This window comes from Oncorhynchus kisutch, linkage group LG26 (genome assembly GCF_002021735.2).
Source record: "Oncorhynchus kisutch isolate 150728-3 linkage group LG26, Okis_V2, whole genome shotgun sequence".
Lineage (NCBI taxonomy): Eukaryota > Metazoa > Chordata > Actinopteri > Salmoniformes > Salmonidae > Oncorhynchus > Oncorhynchus kisutch.
In genome coordinates this window covers 36645177-36669458 of record NC_034199.2, presented here as the reverse complement: position 1 = coordinate 36669458, position 24282 = coordinate 36645177, and the positions used below count along the sequence as shown (strand labels likewise).

At 45.7% G+C, this 24282-nt stretch overlaps 1 protein-coding gene across 1 annotated transcript in view; it reads right to left on the bottom strand.

Annotated features, from left to right (window-relative positions):
* Window positions 1–24282, bottom strand: part of pdia5 (protein disulfide isomerase family A, member 5) — a 64900-nt gene that overhangs the window by 20438 nt on the left and 20180 nt on the right. The window contains exons 4-11 of the mRNA XM_031805703.1: window positions 23861–23944; window positions 23634–23679; window positions 22557–22649; window positions 21007–21067; window positions 16586–16653; window positions 10749–10840; window positions 7526–7597; window positions 4248–4384 (exon numbers count right to left, since the gene is read on the bottom strand). Coding sequence (XP_031661563.1) covers window positions 4248–4384; window positions 7526–7597; window positions 10749–10840; window positions 16586–16653; window positions 21007–21067; window positions 22557–22649; window positions 23634–23679; window positions 23861–23944 — 653 coding nt within the window. The remainder of the gene's footprint in view (window positions 1–4247; window positions 4385–7525; window positions 7598–10748; window positions 10841–16585; window positions 16654–21006; window positions 21068–22556; window positions 22650–23633; window positions 23680–23860; window positions 23945–24282) is intronic.

Sequence of the window (24282 nt, the reverse complement as noted above, 5' to 3'; positions counted from 1 at the left end):
GGAGGGAGGGAGGGAGCACAGACAACTGAACCAGCCACAGTGTAGAGAGAGGAAGGGGAGGGAGCAGCACAGACAACTGAACCTTCCAGTGTGGAGGGAGGGAGCAGCACAGACAACTGAACCAGCCACAGTGTGGAGAGAGGGAGCAGCACAGACAACTGAACCAGCCACAGTGTGGAGAGAGGGAGCAGCACAGACAACTGAACCAGCCACAGTGTGGAGAGAGGGAGCAGCACAGACAACTGAACCAGCCACAGTGTGGAGAGAGGGAGCAGCACAGACAACTGAACCAGCCACAGTGTGGAGAGAGGGAGCAGCACAGACAACTGAACCAGCCACAGTGTGGAGAGAGGGAGCAGCACAGACAACTGAACCAGCCACAGTGTGGAGAGAGGAAGGGGAGGGAGCAGCACAGACAACTGAACCAGCCACAGTGTGGAGAGAGGAAGGGGAGGGAGCAGCACAGACAACTGAACCAGCCACAGTGTGGAGAGAGGAAGGGGAGGGAGCAGCACAGACAACTGAACCTTCCACAGTGTGGAGAGAGGTAGCAGCACAGACAACTGAACCTTCCACAGTGTGGAGAGAGAGAGCAGCACAGACAACTGAACCTTCCATAGTGTGGAGAGAGGGAGCAGCACAGACAACTGAACCTTCCACAGTGTGGAGAGAGGGAGCAGCACAGACAACTGAACCTTCCACAGTGTGGAGAGATTGAGCAGCACAGACAACTGAACCTTCCACAGTGTGGAGAGAGGAAGGGGAGGGAGCAGCACAGACAACTGAACCAGCCACAGTGTGGAGGGAGGGAGGGAGCACAGACAACTGAACCAGCCACAGTGTAGAGAGAGGAAGGGGAGGGAGCAGCACAGACAACTGAACCTTCCAGTGTGGAGGGAGGGAGCAGCACAGACAACTGAACCAGCCACAGTGTGGAGAGAGGGAGCAGCACAGACAACTGAACCAGCCACAGTGTGGAGAGAGGGAGCAGCACAGACAACTGAACCAGCCACAGTGTGGAGAGAGGAAGGGGAGAGAGCAGCACAGACAACTGAACCAGCCACAGTGTGGAGAGAGGAAGGGGAGGGAGGGAGCACAGACAACTGAACCAGCCACAGTGTGGAGAGAGGAAGGGGAGGGAGCAGCACAGACAACTGAACCAGCCACAGTGTGGAGAGAGGAAGGGGAGGGAGGGAGCACAGACAACTGAACCAGCCACAGTGTGGAGGGAGGGAGCAGCACAGACAACTGAACCAGCCACAGTGTGGAGAGAGGAAGGGGAGGGAGCAGCACAGACAACTGAACCAGCCACAGTGTGGAGAGAGGAAGCAGCACAGACAACTGAACCAGCCACAGTGTGGAGGGAGGGAGCAGCACAGACAACTGAACCTTCCACAGTGTGGAGAGAGGAAGGGGAGGGAGCAGCACAGACAACTGAACCAGCCACAGTGTGGAGAGAGGGAGCAGCACAGACAACTGAACCTTCCACAGTGTGGAGAGAGGGAGCAGCACAGACAACTGAACCTTCCACAGTGTGGAGAGAGGAAGGGGAGGGAGCAGCACAGACAACTGAACCAGCCACAGTGTGGAGGGAGGGAGCAGCACAGACAACTGAACCAGCCACAGTGTGGAGAGAGGAAGGGGAGGGAGCAGCACAGACAACTGAACCAGCCACAGTGTGGAGAGAGGAAGCAGCACAGACAACTGAACCAGCCACAGTGTGGAGGGAGGGAGCAGCACAGACAACTGAACCTTCCACAGTGTGGAGAGAGGAAGGGGAGGGAGCAGCACAGACAACTGAACCAGCCACAGTGTGGAGGGAGGGAGGGAGCACAGACAACTGAACCAGCCACAGTGTGGAGGGAGGGAGCAGCACAGACAACTGAACCAGCCACAGTGTGGAGAGAGGAAGGGGAGGGAGCAGCACAGACAACTGAACCAGCCACAGTGTGGAGAGAGGAAGCAGCACAGACAACTGAACCAGCCTCAGTGTGGAGGGAGGGAGCAGCACAGACAACTGAACCTTCCACAGTGTGGAGAGAGGAAGGGGAGGGAGCAGCACAGACAACTGAACCAGCCACAGTGTGGAGGGAGGGAGGGAGCACAGACAACTGAACCAGCCACAGTGTGGAGAGAGGAAGGGGAGGGAGCAGCAGACAACTGAACCTTCCAGTGTGGAGGGAGGGAGCAGCACAGACAACTGAACCAGCCACAGTGTGGAGAGAGGGAGCAGCACAGACAACTGAACCAGCCACAGTGTGGAGAGAGGGAGCAGCACAGACAACTGAACCAGCCACAGTGTGGAGAGAGGAAGGGGAGGGAGCAGCACAGACAACTGAACCAGCCACAGTGTGGAGAGAGGAAGGGGAGGGAGGGAGCACAGACAACTGAACCAGCCACAGTGTGGAGAGAGGAAGGGGAGGGAGGGAGCACAGACAACTGAACCAGCCACAGTGTGGAGAGAGGAAGGGGAGGGAGCAGCTCAGACAACTGAACCTTCCACAGTGTGGAGAGAGGAAGGGGAGAGGGCAGCACAGACAACTGAACCAGCCAGTGTGGAGGGAGCAGCACAAACAACTGAACCAGCCAGTGTGGAGGGAGGGAGCAGCTCAGACAACTGAACCTTCCACAGTGTGGAGAGAGGGAGCAGCACAGACAACTGAACCTTCCACAGTGTGGAGAGAGGGAGCAGCACAGACAACTGAATCTTCCACAGTGTGGAGAGAGGGAGCAGCACAGACAACTGAACCTTCCACAGTGTGGAGAGAGGAAGGGGAGGGAGCAGCACAGACAACTGAACCAGCCACAGTGTGGAGGGAGGGAGTGGAGGGAGCAGCACAGACAACTGAACCTTCCACAGTGTGGAGAGAGGGAGCAGCACAGACAACTGAACCTTCCACAGTGTGGAGAGAGGAAGGGGAGGGAGCAGCACAGACAACTGAACCAGCCACAGTGTGGAAGGAGGGAGTGGAGGGAGCAGCACAGACAACTGAACCAGCCACAGTGTGGAGAGAGGAAGGGGAGGGAGCAGCACAGACAACTGAACCAGCCACAGTGTGGAGGGAGGGAGCAGCACAGACAACTGAACCAGCCACAGTGTGGAGAGAGGAAGGGGAGAGAGCAGCACAGACAACTGAACCAGCCACAGTGTGGAGAGAGGAAGGGGAGGGAGCAGCACAGACAACTAAACCAGCCACAGTGTGGAGAGAGGAAGGGGAGGGAAGCAGCACAGACAACTGAACCAGCCACAGTGTGGAGGGAGGGAGCAGCACAGACAACTGAACCAGCCACAGTGTGGAGAGAGGAAGGGGAGGGAGCAGCACAGACAACTGAACCAGCCACAGTGTGGAGTGAGGAAGGGGAGGGAGCAGCACAGAACTGAACCAGCCACAGTGTGGAGAGAGGAAGGGGAGGGAGCAGCACAGACAACTGAACCAGCCAGTGTGGAGGGAGGGAGCAGCACAGACAACTGAGCCAGCAGTGTTGATGCTCTTGACCATGAGACCATTACTCTCACCATGACAGGTGGACCATTAAGAAACTGCAGTGTGTGTTGGTGTGTGTCTCCACGTGTTCTTGGCAGTGCCAGGGAGGGTTTGTGTATGTGTGTGTGTGTACACAAGCTGCTGAAATGCCTGATATGCTTGTATCAGCTGGCTGCTCTTGGCTTGGGCGTCTCAGTGAGTGTCCACAGCAGTGCCCCGTGAAGAGTGACAGCCAGGCTGCCCATTGTGAGAGGCAGGGCACCAAGGGGCGAGGGTGGGTCGGTCTAGTGGCCTTCCTGTGTTATAACAAGGAGACATATAAAATGGGACTTTTACCCCCAGTGAGCCTGGGCCCGTTATTTACTACAAATGGGTCCCAGGGTGGGTCCACAGGGAGGTGTCTTCATGCAGATTCAGAGTGTAACAATGCATGTAATGTTGCATTTCAAAATGTGTTTCAATATGCACATGCATTTGAAGTAATAGTGCGTTTTGACAACAGCACCGTTTTTCAACTCTGTCAAAACATCCCCCTGACGTTTCCCTGCTTCTGTCCTGATCGAGATCACAAATGGAAAAAAATAAACATGTTGTCTGTGACACTTTTACATTTTTTTTTGTAACAGCAATCTGTTCCATATGTAGCCTCATGATGTCATCATAGCCTGTTCCACTGAGTGTGTGTGTGTGAGAGATATGCTACTCGCTGTGTGTGTGTGTGTGAGAGAGATATGCTACTCGCTGTGTGTGTTTGTTACTTACATGGGGCATAAAACATGACCAGGGCAGATGGGTGTTCCTCCAGGAACCCATCTAAGGAGTCGTCAGTCAGGTGGAAGACAGGGGAGTCAGTCTCTGACCATTGGACCTCTGGGGCCTTCGGCTGGGGGGGCTGGGGACTGGATGGAGAGAGCGAGGTGGTGGCGGTGGGGGGTGAAAATGAGAGGGAGAAAGACAGAAGGGAAAGAGGGGTGAGAGATGTAAGAAGCCCAGAAGTGAGTTAAAGCAGGTCTGTTATGAGGCAGACCTAGCTATAGATCATACTCCACCTCACGTCAGCTACATCTGGCCTGTACTGGTCACACCCGTATGACAGAGCCCTCCCTCCCACTGCCAAGACCAAATACAGACATCTTCCAGTCTTTTATCCATACTGGCCACTAGTCAAGGAGAAATGTACGAGGGTTCATAACACACTGTCTAGGGGGATGGGTATCTGTTTTAAATGTCACTATGTGCAAATGGGACGCGGTCATAAATCTACAGCTTCCAGACAGTGTGCTCCGGAGTACTTTTGATTATAACTAGGCAAGTCAGTTAAGAACAAATTCTGATGGCCATATAAGCATAGATAGGCTATACAGTACTTATTCATGTCCAGGTCGTTCCTAGGCAACATCAGGTGCACTTCCTCCTTACTTAGCTAGATCGTGATGAATACCTCTAAACCCCTTGTGTCTGTGGTGTCTCTTGCAGAATTCCACAATAGAGGAATCTAAAAGACAAATGCTGCAGTATTTTTCAGGTTCAGCCCATCTCGTGGTGGCTGTGTTTTTTATTTATTTTTTTAATCATTTAACTAGGCAAGTGAGTTAAGAACAAATTCCTATTTACAATGACTGCCTACCCCGGCCAAACCCGGACGATGCTGGGCCAATTGTGCGCCGCCCTATGGGACTCCCAATCACGGCCGGTTGTGATGCAGCATGGATTCGATCCAGGGACTGCAGTGACGCCTCTTGCACTGAGATGCAGGGCCTTAGACCACTGGGAAGCCCTGTGTGAGGCCGTCCACAGAGGCATATAATATTCACGAAGGATATTCGAGACGATTGGATACGTATCTAGATACATGGGCTTTGATAAGATACAGGAACCATACGTTTTAGTTTGAAATGATTCAGTGCTATTAGAGAACAAATTGATGCGATTCGGTTCAATGCACTAACATGTGTTGCATAAAACACATTCATTTTCCATTCTAAATTCAAATCTGCTGCTGATGGAGCTCATGAGCTGAGCTGACGTGTGTGTAAATGAGTGTATGTCTATGGTGTGTGTGCTATGTAAGCACCTGAGCTGAGCTATAAGGGAGGCATCTACAGTACCACCCCACTACCACTATCTGGTTGGGGGGGGGGGGCAATGTAGCCATGTTTTCTGCCCCCCCCCCACCACCTTGGCACTGAAATGACCATCACCCACTAGTCAATCATTTTTGAAGACTAAGTGTTTGAGCTAGTAATGTAGTGTGTACAAGACATAGCCAATGTATACATTGATAATTTGTACACAATAAATATTAAGCTATGACATTGCCAATGAATATACAGCACAACTTTGGATTTCACCCCATCTCAAAACAGATAGTTTTGACGTTTTTAGTGAGCTTTTCTCTTCCTGCTTTGACCTTTTTTAAGCAAAACTATAGCTGATGGTGAACCGGAACAATCAAATTAAAATCTATTGTAAGTTCAGCAGGTAGCCTGTTAGCAAGATGACTTGTCCCCAGTAGCTTACTTTTATTTTGGTAAAACACCATTTTCAACAGCACATATTGTAGATAGCAATAGCTTAGCAAATTACATAAAGTTGTCACTCAACTAGTAAAGCCTAATATCCAGAAAGGCAATTTAGCATTTGAATGCTCAAGGTTCCGCACAGATGTGCAAGATCAGCGCACGACGCTAGGCACACTGCGCAGTGTGACTAGGCTACTGATATTCCCTGGGGTTGTTTGGCATGCACAATGACTGTCAACACAGACACATGCTTAGTTCCACACCGAATGAGGGGACGCATCAGTTGTCACAAAAAAGGAGGTATTTTTGAGAAGTGCAAAGAAAGCTACAACCCAAAAAGTTAATCAGCAATTCATAAAGTTTGAATAAATTCTCTGACCAATGCATGCTACATTTGGATCGGTTTGGGGTCCGCGGACCAATGCTGACATAACGTTTGAATAGGGACCGATGCATATCGGTGAATCGTTACATCCCTAATCATTAACTATTAGTACTACTGGTCTCCTAGCTGGTCTCCTAGCTGGTCTCCTAGCTGGTCTCCTAGCTGGTCTCCTAGCTGGTCTCCTAGCTGGTCTCCTAGCTGGTCTCCTAGCTGGTCTCCTAGCTGGTCTCCTAGCTGGTCTCCTAGCTGGTCTCCTAGCTGGTCTCCTAGCTGGTCTCCTAGCTGGTCTCCTAGCTGGTCCCCTAGCTGGTCCCCTAGCTGGTCCCCTAGCTGGTCCCCTAGCTGGTCCCCTAGCTGGTCTCCTAGCTGGTCTCCTAGCTGGTCTCCTAGCTGGTCTCCTAGCTGGTCTCCTAGCTGGTCCCCTAGCTGGTCCCCTAGCTGGTCCCCTAGCTGGTCCCCTAGCTGGTCTCCTAGCTGGTCCCCTAGCTGGTCTCCTAGCTGGTCCCCTAGCTGGTGGGTGTGGGCGTGTGTGTTTGAGATTGAGAGAGAAAGAGTGTTGTGTGTGAGTGCGTGTACTTGTTATGGGTCTACACCGTGGGACTGTCTCTAAAGTGGTTAGAACACTCCACAGAGAGGAACGCGGTCATGGTTTGAAGCATCTGCCAGAGCCACTCGAGACTCAAACTGTCTGTGTTCTTTGACCTTAGAGGCATTGTTCCTGTTCCCATATAACAATGTTTCCTTTCGGTCTGTGTTTCCTGAAATAGCTGTGAAATCTGTTCCGTGCCCTTTCAATAGACTAAAGCATGGTAAACAGTCCAATGAGTGTGAGAGCCAACGGGGAGTAGAGTGAATGGGGACATTAAAGGGTGTGTTGATGCACTCTTCATGCAGGAGTAAAATGCCATGTTTATCTAAAGCGGGTTACAGTACACCAAGTGTACCGGTATACATAGTATATGCATGTGGCCTTGCTAACACCACACGCTTACCAACTGAGCCCAACAGCAACATGAATAGGCCACAGAACTTTTCCCACAGCAGTTTCCTAACCAGTGATGAGAAACGCTCCGGACTCTATTTTATGAGGGGAAAGTGATGAGGCGAAAGGAAGGCAGGAAGGAAACGCTCACTTCTTCATCCAGTCAGCGATGTCCTTGGCTGTACCTCCGTAGTTTTCATAGTGGTGCAGGAACTTCCCCTTCCTAAAGACCGGGGGGGGGGGGGGGGGGGGAGAACAGAGAGAAGAGTGAGAACAAAAAGATATAAAACATATGCTAGCGACAGAATGACCCCATCTAGAAAACCCACTAATCCATGTCATGCGTGTTGCACAATGTTCTGAGTTGTGATTCTAAGAACTACGGCACTACCTACTGGAACCTACTGTTGCCTACACTGGAAGAGATGAATGTGCCTTTTCATTAACATCACTTTATTGGTCAATGCACACAAGGTCCAACCGAAATTTGACTTCATCCCAACCCTCTAAAAGACACACATACATTCATACATTTTTTGGATAGGACCCGGGAGCTGTTGTTGTGGGGGGGTTAAGTGCCTTGTCTAGGGGCACAATGGTAGGTAATGGCATCTAGGACTTGATACTAGCAACCCTCCGATTGCCAGCTCACTTCCCACCTGATTCTTCCCGTCAGACCTGGAATTCGACCTGACAACCCTCTGGTTGCTGGCTCGCCTCTCTAACCGCTAGGCTACCTGCCGACCCACAGAGGATATACAGGTTCCTCAGAGAGAAATACAGTACATCAGAGAGAGCTGAGTCACTGTTGTGGAAAGTGGAAAGGAAACAAAGGAAATGTTTTGTGAAAAAAAGCTCAAACAATACATTAACATCACTAGGTTTAAACTTGCTCAAATGTAGCCAACCAATAGTAAAAGAGCATATCTTGTATGGACTAATAGTTATTATGGATTAGAATATGCATTAGAATTATGCATTAGAAAACAGCATTTAGCACCTACATTCTGGAGGGGGGATTCCAATTGTGTGAACACTATCTATGTGGAAACAGATACTCATGTACTAACTTCATCTTCCCTGACCTCCTGCATGTGTCCCGAGACTGAAACAAGTCGGTGATGGGCCGTAGGACTGCTCCCGCTCAACCTAGCTGCTCCCGCTCAACCTAGCTGCTCCCGCTCAACCTAGCTGCTCCCGCTCAACCTAGCTGCTCCCGCTCAACCTAATGCCTGCAGATCCTGGTCATTTGTAACCGTCACTGTTCTGAAGGGAATAGAATACAGAAGCCAGTTGTACAGTATTAATGCCACTCATCACTTGTAGTTTAATAGGCACAGAGGGAGAGGTCCTTCTGGGGGGTTCCTACGTTTCTTTTTTTGTTCCGCAAAAATGTTAAAAACACTTTGGCCTAAAGCCTGCAGGTGTAATGCATGATGATGCAGTTCTATAACAAGTTATAAAGCATTATACATGCAGGTTTTAAGTATCGACAAAATGTTTAACTTTGTGGCCTCTTCACTGGAAAGAAAAGACATTGGAACGGGAACTTGAACAGCAAGACAGAGAAAGATCATTGTAGACACCGTAGGGTTGTCAGCCCCACCACCACTCTAGAGGCTGGGTTGAAAGAATGAGTGACTGGCACTCGCGGATGCTTTTTCAAAGCCGTTGTCAGATACTCCAATGAGTGTAATTAGCTCCAATGAGTGTAAATTGCTCAATATTAGGAGTTAAGAAATAAAGTTGACAGATTTAGAAATAAGATACTCATCTTTTCAACTGTTTCTATACACAGTACCAGTCAAAAGTTTGGACACACCTACTCATTCAAGTGTTTTTCTTTATTTTCTACATTGTAGAATAATAGTGAAGACGACAAAATGATGAAATAACATGTGGAACCATGTAGTAACCAAAAAAAGTGTGAAACAAATCCAAATGTATTTTATATTTGAGATTCTTCAAAGTAGCCACCTTTTGACTTGATGACAGCTTTGCACACTCTTGGGATTCTCTCAACCAGCTTCACCTGGAATGCTTTTCCAACAGTCTTGAAGGAGTTCCCACATATGCTGAGCACTTGTTGGCTGCTTTTCCTTTACTCTGCGGTCCAACTCATCCCAAACAATCTCAATGCAGCAATCCATCAGTCTCCTTCTTGGTCAAATAGCCATTACACAGCCTATATGTGTGTTGGGTCATTGTCCTGTTGAAAAACAAATGATAGTCCCACTAAGCGCAAACCAGATGGGATGGCGTATCGCTGAAGAATTCTGTGGTAGCCATGCTGGTTAAGTGTGCCTTGAATTCTACATAAATCACTGATAAGGTCACTAGCAAAGCACCCGCACACCATCACAATGCTTCCATGCTTCACGGTAGGAACCACACATGCAGAGATCATCCTTCACCTACTCTGCGTCTCAGAAAGACGTGATTGGAACCAAAAAGCTCAAATTTGGACTAATCAGAACAAATGACAGATTTCCACTGGTCTAATGTCTTTTGCTCGTGTTTCTTGGCCCAAGCAAGTCTCTTATTATTATTGGTGTCCTTTAGTAGTGGTTTCTTTGCAGCAATACAACCATGAAGGCTTGATTCACGCAGTCTCCTCTGAACAGTTGATGTTGAGATGTGTCTAACTTGAACTCTGAAGCGTTTAAAATGGGCTGGTAACGTTAATGAACATATCCTCTGTAGCAGAGGTAACTCTGGGTCTTCCTTTCCTGTTGCAGTCCTCATGAGAGACAGTTTCATATCGCTTGATGGTTTTTGCAACTGCACTTGAATAAACTTTTATTTATTTATTCCAGATTGACTTACGGTCATGTCTTAAAGCAATGATGGACTGATGTTTCTCTTTGCTTATTTGAGCTGTTCTTGAAATAATAGGGACTTGGTTTTTCAACAAATAGTGCTACCCCCCCCCCCCCACCATGTCACAACACAACTGATTGGCTCAAACGCATTAAGAAGGAAAACATTTCCACAAATTAACTTTTAACAAGGTACACCTGTGAATTGAAATGGATTCCAGGTGAATACCTCATGAAGCTGGTTGGGAGAATGCCAAGAGTGTGCAAAGTGGTCATCAAGGCAAAGGGTGGCTACTTTGAAGAATCTCAAATAATCAACTTTTTTTGGTTACTACATGATTCCATAGGAGTTATTTCATAGTTTTGATGTCTTCACTATTGTTCTACAATGTAGAAAATAGTCAAAATAAAGAAAAATCCTGGAATGAGTAGGTGACCAAACTTTTGACTGGTACTGTATTTAGACACACCTACTCCCTGCTGCACTTCCAAAGCCCTGAGTATACGAGGGAGGTGTGTGTGTGTATAGCTTAAAGTAAGGCGGATGAGACTCACTCAAAGTAACAGAAGGTGGGGTAGCCCTTGACATTGTACTCTTGCTTGAGGCCATCAAACTCAGCTGGGTGCACGTTCATCCCAGCCAGCACCTAGAGACCAGACACAGGGAGCACGCACGAACATAGAATTTATTAAAAATCACCACATCACAGCAGGTTAGTTCATTAGAGAAGCACCAAAAAAAAAGCTCCACTAAATTGAGATGAATGACTCAAGGGGGGGAGATCATGTAAACAGAACTAGACAAGAAAACAGGATGTGACACAAAGTAGACAATGAAATATGCATTGTAATTTGTTCTATCTTGGTTGGCTTTTCAAAACTCAAAGCATCTGTCAAATCCATTTCAATCTGTGAAGTTCCCTGCCTTCATAAGGTCAATGTTTTAAGACTTATGTCAACACGATTTGGGCTTTCTTATTATTTTTGAAGACTTAAATAAAAACTTGAGAAAAATGTCCTCTTCATTCACCTGTGACGATATGGTGAAAAATGTGTTGGATGACCTGGCAGACTCTTGCTTATAGTTCCAAATATATCACTTACTTCTGCTATCACCTCCTCACACACCACACAACACCACGCAGAGCCAAAACGTAACACTCCATATGTTGTGTGTGTGTGTGTGTACAAGAGAGCTAAATGCATTCATTATGCAAATCTCTAAACGAGAGGCTTATTTATTCACTCATCATCAGCCAGACTAGCTGAAATCAGACAAAGCATGTGTCCCAAATGACTACTTATTCCCTATATAGTGCATTATAAAAAAAGGTAATATAGGAAACAGGGTGGACAGGGAATAGGGTGGCATTTGGGAGCCAAACAAAGACACCTTAAATTAGAACCCATTCCTTTCCATGCTGCTCCATATGAGGCAAATACACGAACAGAAAGATGCAGCTGCAGTAGATGTTTCTAAGCAGCAGTAGCTAGGTGTTTCTAAGCAGCAGTAGCTAGGTGTTTCTAAGCAGCAGTAGCTAGGTGTTTCTAAGCAGCAGTAGCTAGGTGTTTCTAAGCAGCAGTAGCTAGGTGTTTCTAAGCAGCAGTAGCTAGGTGTTTCTAAGCAGCAGTAGCTAGGTGTTTCTAAGCAGCAGTAGCTAGGTGTTTCTAAGCAGCAGTAGCTAGGTGTTTCTAAGCAGCAGTAGCTAGGTGTTTCTAAGCAGCAGTAGCTAGGTGTTTCTAAGCAGCAGTAGCTAGGTGTTTCTAAGCAGCAGTAGCTAGGTGTTTCTAAGCAGCAGTAGCTAGGTGTTTCTAAGCAGCAGTAGCTAGGTGTTTCTAAGCAGCAGTAGCTAGGTGTTTCTAAGCAGCAGTAGCTAGGTGTTTCTAAGCAGCAGTAGCTAGGTGTTTCTAAGCAGCAGTAGCTAGGTGTTTCCAAGCAGCAGTAGCTAGGTGTTTCTAAGCAGCAGTAGCTAGGTGTTTCTAAGCAGCAGTAGCTAGGTGTTTCTAAGCAGCAGTAGCTAGGTGTTTCTAAGCAGTAGCTAGGTGTTTCTAAGCAGCAGTAGCTAGGTGTTTCTAAGCAGCAGTAGCTAGGTGTTTCTAAGCAGTAGCTAGGTGTTTCTAAGCAGTAGCTAGGTGTTTCTAAGCAGCGGTAGCTAGGTGTTTCTAAGCAGCGGTAGCTAGGTGTTTCTAAGCAGCGGTAGCTAGGTGTTTCTAAGCAGTAGCTAGGTGTTTCTAAGCAGCAGTAGCTAGGTGTTTCTAAGCAGCAGTAGCTAGGTGTTTCTAAGCAGCAGTAGCTAAGTGTTTCTAAGCAGTAGCTAGGTGTTTCTAAGCAGCAGTAGCTAGGTGTTTCTAAGCAGCAGTAGCTAGGTGTTTCTAAGCAGCAGTAGCTAGGTGTTTCTAAGCAGCAGTAGCTAGGTGTTTCTAAGCAGCAGTAGCTAGGTGTTTCTAAGCAGCAGTAGCTAGGTGTTTCTAAGCAGCAGTAGCTAGGTGTTTCTAAGCAGCAGTAGCTAGGTGTTTCTAAGCAGCAGTAGCTAGGTGTTTCTAAGCAGCAGTAGCTAGGTGTTTCTAAGCAGCAGTAGCTAGGTGTTTCTAAGCAGCAGTAGCTAGGTGTTTCCAAGCAGCAGTAGCTAGGTGTTTCTAAGCAGCAGTAGCTAGGTGTTTCTAAGCAGCAGTAGCTAGGTGTTTTCTAAGCAGCAGTAGCTAGGTGTTTCTAAGCAGCAGTAGCTAGGTGTTTCTAAGCAGCAGTAGCTAGGTGTTTCTAAGCAGGCAGTAGCTAGGTGTTTCTAAGCAGCAGTAGCTAGGTGTTTCTAAGCAGCAGTAGCTAGGTGTTTCTAAGCAGCAGTAGCTAGGCATAGCTAGGTGTTTCTAAGCAGCAGTAGCTAAGTGTTTCTAAGCAGTAGCGAAGTGTTTCTAAGCAGTAGCTAGGTGTTTCTAAGCAGTAGCTAGGTGTTTCTAAGCAGCAGTAGCTAGGTGTTTCTAAGCAGCAGTAGCTAGGTGTTTCTAAGCAGCAGTAGCTAGGTGTTTCTAAGCAGTAGCTAGGTGTTTCTAAGCAGCAGTAGCTAGGTGTTTCTAAGCAGCAGTAGCTAGGTGTTTCTAAGCAGCAGTAGCTAGGTGTTTCTAAGCAGCAGTAGCTAAGTGTTTCTAAGCAGCAGTAGCTAAGTGTTTCTAAGCAGCAGTAGCTAGGTGTTTCTAAGCAGCAGTAGCTAAGTGTTTCTAAGCAGTAGCTAGGTGTTTCTAAGCAGTAGCTAGGTGTTTCTAAGCAGTAGCTAGGTGTTTCTAAGCAGTAGCTAGGTGTTTCTAAGCAGTAGCTAGGTGTTTCTAAGCAGCAGTAGCTAGGTGTTTCTAAGCAGTAGCTAGGTGTTTCTAAGCAGTAGCTAGGTGTTTCTAAGCAGTACCTAGGTGTTTCTAAGCAGCAGTAGCTAGGTGTTTCTAAGCAGCAGTAGCTAGGTGTTTCTAAGCAGCAGTAGCTAGGTGTTTCTAAGCAGCAGTAGCTAGGTGTTTCTAAGCAGCAGTAGCTAGGTGTTTCTAAGCAGTAGCTAGGTGTTTCTAAGCAGTAGCTAGGTGTTTCTAAGCAGCAGTAGCTAAGTGTTTCTAAGCAGCAGTAGCTAGGTGTTTCTAAGCAGCAGTAGCTAAGTGTTTCTAAGCAGTAGCGAAGTGTTTCTAAGCAGTAGCTAGGTGTTTCTAAGCAGTACCTAGGTGTTTCTAAGCAGCAGTAGCTAGGTGTTTCTAAGCAGCAGTAGCTAGGTGTTTCTAAGCAGCAGTAGCTAGGTGTTTCTAAGCAGCAGTAGCTAGGTGTTTCTAAGCAGCAGTAGCTAGGTGTTTCTAAGCAGCAGTAGCTAGGTGTTTCTAAGCAGCAGTAGCTAGGTGTTTCTAAGCAGCAGTAGCTAGGTGTTTCTAAGCAGCAGTAGCTAGGTGTTTCTAAGCAGCAGTAGCTAGGTGTTTCTAAGCAGCAGTAGCTAGGTGTTTCTAAGCAGTAGCTAGGTGTTTCTAAGCAGCAGTAGCTAAGTGTTTCTAAGCAGCAGTAGCTAAGTGTTTCTAAGCAGCAGTAGCTAAGTGTTTCTAAGCAGTAGTGAAGTGTTTCTAAGCAGTAGCTAGGTGTTTCTAAGCAGTACCTAGGTGTTTCTAAGCAGCAGTAGCTAGGTGTTTCTAAGCAGCAGTAGCTAGGTGTTTCTAAGCAGCAGTAGCTAGGTGTTTCTAAGCAGCAGTAGCTAGGTGTTTCTAAGCAGCAGTAGCTAGGTGTTTCTAAGCAGCAGTAGCTAGGTGTTTCTAAGCAGCAGTAGCTAGGTGTTTCTAAGCAGCAGTAGCTAGGTGTTTCTAAGCAGCAGTAGCTAAGTGTTTCTAAGCAGTAGCGAAGTGTTTCTAAGCAGTAGCTAGGTGTTTCTAAGCAGTAGCTAAGTGTTTCTAAGCAGTAGCTAGGTGTTTCTAAGCAGTAGCTAGGTGTTTCTAAGCAGTAGCTAGGTGTTTCTAAGCAGTAGCTAGGTGTTTCTAAGCAGTAGCTAGGTGTTTCTAAGCAGTAGCTAGGTGTTTCTAAGCAGTAGCTAGGTGTTTCTAAGCAGTAGCTAGGTGTTTCTAAGCAGTAGCTAGGTGTTTCTAAGCAGTAGCTAGGTGTTTCTAAGCAGCAGTAGCTAAGTGTTTCTAAGCAGTAGCGAAGTGTTTCTAAGCAGTAGCGAAGTGTTTCTAAGCAGTAGCTAAGTGTTTCTAAGCAGTAGCTAAGTGTTTCTAAGCAGTATCTAGGTGTTTCTAAGCAGTAGTTAGGTGTTTCTAAGCAGCAGTAGCTAAGTGTTTCTAAGCAGCAGTAGCTAAGTGTTTCTAAGCAGCAGTAGCTAAGTGTTTCTAAGCAGCAGTAGCTAAGTGTTTCTAAGCAGCAGCTAGGTGTTTCTAAGCAGTAGCTAGGTGTTTCTAAGCAGCAGTAGCTAAGTGTTTCTAAGCAGTAGCTAGGTGTTTCTAAGCAGTAGCTAGGTGTTTCTAAGCAGCAGTAGCTAAGTGTTTCTAAGCAGCAGTAGCTAGGTGTTTCTAAGCAGCAGTAGCTAGGTGTTTCTAAGCAGTAGCTAAGTGTTTCTAAGCAGTAGCTAGGTGTTTCTAAGCAGTAGCTAGGTGTTTCTAAGCAGTAGCTAAGTGTTTCTAAGCAGTAGCTAAGTGTTTCTAAGCAGCAGTAGCTAAGTGTTTCTAAGTAGTAGCTATGTATTTCTAAGCAGTAGCTAGGTATTTCTAAGCAGTAGCTAGGTGTTTCTAAGCAGTAGCTAGGTGGATTTTTCCCCCTCAGAGTCTCTCTACTATGCTATGCCTCTTCTGTGCTTGAAGGTGCGTGTTCGATGTGAACACGCGGTCTTGGTTTTTAAAGGTGTTCACTTGATGCTTTCTCCTGTGTGATATTGATCCTTGGTTGACTCTGGTCTACTTTCTTGTTGTTGAGCTAGAGGTGTTTACTTTAGCACCGGAACCAAACTACATCTAGCTTTCAAATCTCATCTGTAACCTGTTTAAAAAAAAAAAAGGAACAATCTGTTGGTTGCTACAAACATTTTTAGACTTTGAAAACAATTAGTTATTGAAGACAATAAATACCTTATATGCCTCATGAGCTTAGTTTAACTGTCGAACCCCATCAGAACCCAACACATAAGCTTGTTTAACTCCTCAACCATGTGAATGTAAACAAACACGGTATAGCCTCAAAACATGGTTAAAACTATAGTTGATATCATGAATGGTCAGTCCTTGTATCCATAGCTCTGGCAGTGAATTGGAGAGTGGTTACATTTCCTCTAGCCCAATCCCTCAGCTTTTCCCCAAATCATTGGTGGGGTTGACCCTGGTTATTCTTCCAACTGCAGATTGCTGCGTTAAGACTTGAATTGTACTATTCTGTTTTCAGTGTATATGTGTTTGTGGTGGAGGGAGGGAGGAAGACTATAAGGGAGAGTGAACAAGTGAGCCAACATAAAAACACTATTGCAGTCTAAACTGGAATACAGAGACTGGAGACTTCAACTGCAGAAAGTTGATCCCAATAACTGTGGCTGTGGGGATTTGAAGTACCTATTTGGGCGACCCGACCAAATTCAAATAGAAATGTGAGTAATAGATCAATCATTCTACTTGAAAGCAGTCTAAGAAGCGATAGATCTGTTCTATGTGTACCATTTCTATGCTTTCCGTTCTTACGTTTGGTTTTTTACGTCTTTTACATTCCGTTTTTATACACCATCTTCAAAATAGCTGAAACAACAATATTTATGGTTATGGGAAATATATTTCAGAGCAGTTTATACTGATTCTGATGAATGGATTTGAACTGAGAGCAACTCACCCAAAACCACACTCCGCGAAAACAGAGGAGCGAAAGTGTGTTAGGATTTTAAGCAATGTCAATGTGAGAAGATTTGACTTACATATGTACCCTTGGTCTCTGTAGCTGCCTGTTGAAATACGGGCTGCATCCTCTTACAGACACCACACCCTGTAGGAGGAACAACATGAGACATTAGACACCACACCCTGTAGGAGGAACAACATGAGACATTAGACACCACACCCTGTAGGAGGAACAACATGACACACCACACCCTGTAGGAGGAACAACATGAGACATTAGACACCCTGTAGGAGGAACAACATGACACACCACACCCTGTAGGAGGAACAACATGACACACCACACCCTGTAGGAGGAACAACATGACACATTACAGACACCACACCCTGTAGGAGGAACAACATGACACATTACAGACACCACACCCTGTAGGAGGAACAACATGACACATTACAGACACCACACCCTGTAGGAGGAACAACATGACACATTACAGACACCACACCCTGTAGGAGGAACAACATGACACATTACAGACACCACACCCTGTAGGAGGAACAACATGACACATTACAGACACCACACCCTGTAGGAGGAACAACATGACACATTACAGACACCACACCCTGTAGGAGGAACAACATGACACACCACACCCTGTAGGAGGAACAACATGACACACCACACCCTGTAGGAGGAACAACATGAGACATTACAGACACCACACCCTGTAGGAGGAACAACATGAGACATTACAGACACCACACCCTGTAGGAGGAACAACATGACACACCACACCCTGGAGGAGGAACAACATGAGACATTACAGACACCACACCCTGTAGGAGGAACAACATGAGACATTACAGACACCACACCCTGTAGGAGGAACAACATGACACACCACACCCTGGAGGAGGAACAACATGAGACATTACAGACACCACACCCTGTAGGAGGAACAACATGAGACATTACAGAAGCACACAATCAGAGCACTCAATCAGTCGCTCTCAATCAACATACTGAACAGGAAGAGTTCCATTGTTCTATCATTCTATCAAGGGCCCAGTAGAATGTGAATACAACCTTGTAGAGCTTGATATATCTAGATTATACAACCAATAAACTACTGCAACATGAACATTCAGTTCAAGGACCCAGTGCTTTTCCTTTATACAACTACAAATGGCCAATCGTTAAGTATTACTCCTCTCTGGTGAAATGCTATAAATCCATGCATTTTAATGAAAAGGCTGGATATAAATTATGTAAGTTTAACGTCAAAGAAAACCATCTAGAGCTTGTAAATTGGCTGGAGGAGCATGGTTGTACATTTCTTCAATTATTTTATTCAATAAATACCTGATTATCAAAATCAATGAGTCTGGCAGTAAGGGAATAGGACACATCTTAGAGGGCTTTAAGGTGCCTCCTTCCACCACGCCACTTCCCTAAACTCTCTCTGCTTACTAGAGGGATGCATCCCAAATGGCACCCTATTCCATATATTGTGTACTACGTTTGACCAGGATCCATAGGACTCTGGTCAAAGGTAGTGCACTATGCAGGGCATATGGTGCCATTTGGGATGCACAGGTTTCATTTCCCATCTTCAAAAGACTCTTCTGATGATGTGCTGTATATTCTATGCCAGTCATTAAAGATGATCTACCAATAGAAGCCATTTGCTCTTATCCCGACTTCTCTAAATAACTTCGGTAGGAGTTCTTATCAAGAGGTAAAAAACGTATATTGGGAGTCCGTGATTGTGTGTGTGTGTGTGTGTGTGTGTGTTATTGTGTATGTGTGTGTGGTGTGATATTTGTGTGTGTGTGTGTGTGGTGTGATATTTGTGTGTGTGTGTGTGTGGTGTGATATTTGTGTGTGTGTGTGTGTGGTGTGATATTTGTGTGTGTGTGTGTGTGTGTGTGTGTGTGTGATATTGTGTGTGTGTGTGTGTGTGATATTGTGTGTGTGTGTGTGTGTGTGATATTGTGTGTGTGTGTGTGTGTTGTGTGAGATATTGTGTGTGTGTGATATTGTGTGTGTGTGTGATATTGTGTGTGTGTGTGTGTATGTGATATTGTGTGTGTGTGTGTGTGTGTGATATTGTGTGTGTGTGTGTGTGATATTGTGTGTGTGTGTGTGTGATATTGTGTGTGTGTGTGATATTGTGTGTGTCATATTGTGTGTGTCATATTGTGTGTGTGTGTGTGTGTGTGTGTGTGTGATATTGTGTGTGTGTGTGTGTGATAGTGTGTGTGTGATATTGTGTGTGTGTGTGTGATATTGTGTGTGTGTGTGTGTGTGTGTGTGATATTGTGTGTGTGTGTGTGATATTGTGTGTGTGTGTGTGATATTGTGTGTGTGTGTGTGTGTGATATTGTGTGTGTGATATTGTGTGTGTGTGTGTGTGTGTGTGATATTGTGTGTGTGTGTGTGTGTGTGTGATATTGTGTGTGTGTGTGTGTGTGTGATATTGTGTGTGTGTGTGTGTGTGTGATATTGTGTGTGTGTGTGTGTGTGATATTGTGTGTGTGTGTGTGTGTGATATTGTGTGTGTGTGTGTGTTGTGTGATATTGTGTGTGTGTGTGTGATATTGTGTGTGTGTGTGTGTGTGTGTGATATTGTGTGTGTGTGTGTGTGTGTGTGTGTGTGTGATATTGTGTGTGTGTGTGATATTGTGTGTGTGTGTGTGATATTATGTGTGTGTGTGTGTGATATTGTGTGTGTGTGTGTGTGATATTATGTGTGTGTGTGTGTGATATTGTGTGTGTGATATTGTGTGTGTGATATTGTGTGTGTGATATTGTGTGTGTGTGTGTGTGATATTGTGTGTGTGTGTGTGTGTGTGTGATATTGTGTGTGTGTGTGTGTGTGTGTGATATTGTGTGTGTGTGTGTGTGTGTGTGATATTGTGTGTGTGTGTGTGTGTGTGTGATATTGTGTGTGTGTGTGTGTGTGTGTGATATTGTGTGTGTGTGTGTGTGTGATATTGTGTGTGTGTGTGTGTGTTATTGTGTGTGTGTGTGTGTGTGTGTGTGTGTGTGTGTGTGTGTGTGTGTGTGTGTGTGTGTGTGTGTGTGTGTGTGTGTGTGTGTGTGTGTGTGTGTGTGTGTGTGTGATATTGTGTGTGTGTGTGTGATATTGTGTGTGTGTGTGTGTGTGTGATATTGTGTGTGTGTGTGATATTGTGTGTGTGTGTGTGTGTGTGATATTGTGTGTGTGTGTGTGATATTGTGTGTGTGTGTGTGTGTGTGAGATATTGTGTGTGTGTGTGTGTGTGTGATATTGTGTGTGTGTGTGTGTGTGTGTGTGTGTGATATTGTGTGTGTGTGTGATATTGTGTGTGTGTGTGTGTGTGATATTGTGTGTGTGTGTGTGTGTGTGATATTGTGTGTGTGTGTGTGTGTGTGATATTGTGTGTGTGTGTGTGTGTGATATTGTGTGTGTGTGTGTGTGTGTGTGATATTGTGTGTGTGTGATATTGTGTGTGTGTGTGATATTATGTGTGTGTGTGTGTGATATTGTGTGTGTGTGTGATATTATGTGTGTGTGATATTGTGTGTGTGTGTGATATTGTGTGTGTGTGTGATATTGTGTGTGTGTGTGATATTGTGTGTGTGTGTGATATTGTGTGTGTGTGTGATATTGTGTGTGTGTGTGTGTGATATTGTGTGTGTGTGTGTGTGATATTGTGTGTGTGTGTGTGTGTGATATTGTGTGTGTGATATTGTGTGTGTGTGTGTGTGATATTGTGTGTGTGTGTGTGTGTGATATTGTGTGTGTGTGTGTGTGATATTGTGTGTGATATTGTGTGTGATATTGTGTGTGTGTGTGTGTGTGTGTGTGTGTGTGTGTGTGTGAGAGTGTGTGTGTGTGAGTGATATTGTGTGTGTGTGTGTGTGTGTGTGTGTGTGTGTGAGTGATATTGTGTGTGTGTGTGTGTGTGTGTGTGTGTGAGATATTGTGTGTGTGTGTGTGTGTGTGTGTGATATTGTGTGTGTGTGTGTGATATGTGTGTGTGTGTGTGTGTGTGTGATATTGTGTGTGTGTGTGATATTGTGTGTGTGTGTGTGTGTGATATTGTGTGTGTGTGTGTGATATTGTGTGTGTGTGTGTGTGTGTGTGTGATATTGTGTGTGTGTGTGTGTGTGATATTGTGTGTGTGTGTGTGATATTGTGTGTGTGTGTGTGTGATATTGTGTGTGTGTGATATTGTGTGTGTGTGATATTGTGTGTGTGTGATATTGTGTGTGTGTGTGTGTGTGTGATATTGTGTGTGTGATATTGTGTGTGTGTGTGATATTGTGTGTGTGTGTGTGTTTGATATTGTGTGTGTGATATTGTGTGTGTGTGATATTGTGTGTGTGTGTGTGTGATATTGTGTGTGTGTGTGTGTGTGATATTGTGTGTGTGTGTGTGTGAGTGTGAGTGTGTGTGATTGTGAGTGTGTGTGTGTGTGATTGTGTGTGGTGTGTGTGATGACTCACATGGGGCAAAGAACATCATGAGGATTGGCCTCTCCTCCCTCTTTAGAAGCTTCCTGAAGTCCTGAAAGAGAAAGGAGAAGAGCTGTGAGGAAAAAAGGACCTACTGTAGAATGCAGTGAGTGAACTCAGTAGATAGTTGCACAATAGCTCTGCCTGAAAAGTGTACAAACCGTCAAAACCTTGGATTCTCTACCCTACTACTGAAGTGTGCACTTGTACACCCCCCCCCCCCCCCCCCCCCCCCCTCATGGGTTTAAAAGGAATGGACACGAGGAGAATTTGTTAAGATTCTCCCAAGGGCTGCATTCTGATTCTCTATCATCCTCCAGATGTTTACACTTGTTCACTCCCCCTAATGCATTTCAGAGGTCCATCCCCACTGACCTTCTCCTCCAATGGGGTGTGAGGAGGCGAGGAGAGAGGAGTAACTGACATTCTCCCCGATTCTTCCTCTTCCAAGGTCGCTGACCTCTGACCTCCTCCAATGTGCTTTGAAAGGGATCCTTTAGTCCTCCCAAAGCAGAGTTGTTAAGGCTGATTAATCAACAGATATACTAGGAGCAGGGGGTGGACAACACTGAGGTACACTGTCTCATCTCTCTTTGGCATATGTATCACTTAAAGCAAAGCACCAATCAAAAACGATCTTTTGGTATTTAATTCATTAGTTCACTGTTGATATAACGATGGAAAACGTTTCATACTGTGACACTTCCTGTATTTTTTAAGTTCTAGAAATTGAAAACGTGATTTCTGACAAGCAAAACATGTTGGGAACTGTATCAACAGTGAACTAAGGAAACAAATATCAAAAGATAGATTGAGTGGTACCTAAGTGACCAGTCACTATGAGAGTAACTTCCAGACAACAGTTGCTGTCAAACATGCTCATCATGAAAAGAAGACATGTTTTAAACATGCCTTTTGATGGACAGAGAGAGATCAATCTGCACTCAGAGGGTCGGCTCTCCTCCTACCCTAATGCTTCATTCATCCTCCCTTCCTGAAAGTCTCATTCAGCAGAAGCTGTTGACACATCTACACCACTCAGCACCCCCCCAGGCATGATATAGGATAAAACAGAATGTTAGTTCATCAAAACACTGTTCAAAGGTGTGTGTGGATGTGTGTGTGCCATTTGTGTACAGAGCTGGGTTCTGACGGCGAGTCGGCCTCACTGTTGGAAAGCAGTCAGTGAGCCGTCTGTCTGAGAGTGCTGACTGCGGTCAGACCAACTCTCCCTTAATAGACCGTGTTTGAACACAACTGACGTGAACTTCAGAGCTTTTCAGCTTTCTAATGATCACCTGGTCAGTCTATTGCTATGTGTTGTCAGCTTGGAATGAATCAAGATGACCACATTTAGTGGCAGGGAGACTGGAGGGCAGAGTGGCGAGAATCTCTCCACTCCAACCTTTGATGGAAACTTCGGCCATTTGTCAGTGGGTTGTTATGAACAGTTATTGTAAACTGAAAGGTCAACACTGTGCCAGGAAACACACATTCCCATGCAGAAGCACCTTGCTGTAAGACGTTATTTCTGTACTTACTTTCTCAGTTTCTACATGAACAACATCTTTAGCTTCTGGGTTCTCTTCCCAAAGAGGAGCTCCCGTGGGGTCTTTTAAAAACGCCACCATGGACTGGAGGGCAGGAGAGAAGGAAAAACATTGAGACAGAGGGAGTCTAAACAATCATTATCATTCTGTAACAACAAAAAGTGATGTTCACCCTCTAGATTCTAGGCATAGTGCTAAACACAAAGACATTTCCACATCATTTAAAAATATACATTTCCCCACAGTTGTCATACAAAACAGAAGAGAAGGTTCTAGTCTAACAGATGGCAGATGGTATAAATGTCCATCTCAGTGTTCTCCCATCCATCCATCGCAAAGTAACCATGTAAGCAATTTCCACACGTTAACTGTTCATAATGACTGATGAGCCTTCCAGACAGACATGAACCGACATTTAAATACAACAGAAGGCATGACGGGAAACATTTAACTAAAACACCCTTTCTGTTCTGCTCAGACATTACACTAAACATTTAACTAAAACACCCTTTCTGTTCTGCTCAGACATTACACTAAACATTTAACTAAAACACCCTTTCTGTTCTGCTCAGACATTACACTAACTTTAGAATGACATGTTTTTCTCCATTTCAACAAATTAAATTGACTTTAAAAGGTATTCATATAAGTCCTATTCTTCAGTGAGGTTATTACACCAGTCTCACTTTATTACCAACTAGACTACTATGTACTGACGTGCTCACAGCCTCATCCCCTGCCAATGGGCTGGACCAGCCAGGACCAGCACGATAAAGCACTCATAAACCCATTGGATTATCAAGTCTTGACTAACCAACTAACTCCGTCCAATCGGCATCATTGTGCAGGAAGAGAACCATGGTGATATACAGAAACAGAGAGATTAAGAGAATGAACTCCCATTCATTTAACCAGGAAACAAAGATGTCACTCGAATAAGTGCATTGTTTTCATATCAATTACTGTATTGTTGACCTACACTAACAAGGAAAAGAAGATGTCACTGAAATAATGACTTTTGATTGAGACTTTGGGGGACTGTGGGACAATGAGTGAGTCAGTAAAGACCTTGTATGTAGCAGGTCTGTTGTACTCTGTATGGAACGTCCCATCTCTGCAAGAGACAAGAACAGTATTCAATTAATAAAGAGAAGTAGTAGGGTACTTCTGGTTTAGCCTGGCCTTGCATGAGTTCCTGGAGAAGATCCTTACACGTCATTCTTTCTGAAGGCAGCATCTCTTCTAAGCGACATACAGTAAAACAATGAGGTACATGTTATAGTTGAGGTACTCACTTATAATGCAGGAGATCTGCGCCATCACTTTTAGAGCTGGGATCTACCTTCACTTTCTTACACAGTTTACGACCCTCCAAATCCCTGACAGAGAGGTGGACAGAGAGGTGGAGGGACAGAGAGGTGGAGGGACAGAGAGGTGGAGGGACAGAGAGGTGGAGGGAAGGGGACAGAGAGGAGGAGGGACAGAGAGGAGGAGGGACAGAGAGGAGGAGGGACAGAGAGGAGGAGGGACAGAGAGGAGGAGGGACAGAGAGGTGGAGGGACAGAGAGGTGGAGGGACAGAGAGGTGGAGGGACAGAGAGGAGGAGGGACAGAGAGGAGGAGGGACAGAGAGGAGGAGGGACAGAGAGGAGGAGGGACAGAGAGGAGGAGGGACAGAGAGGTGGAGGGACAGAGAGGAGGAGGGACAGAGAGGTGTA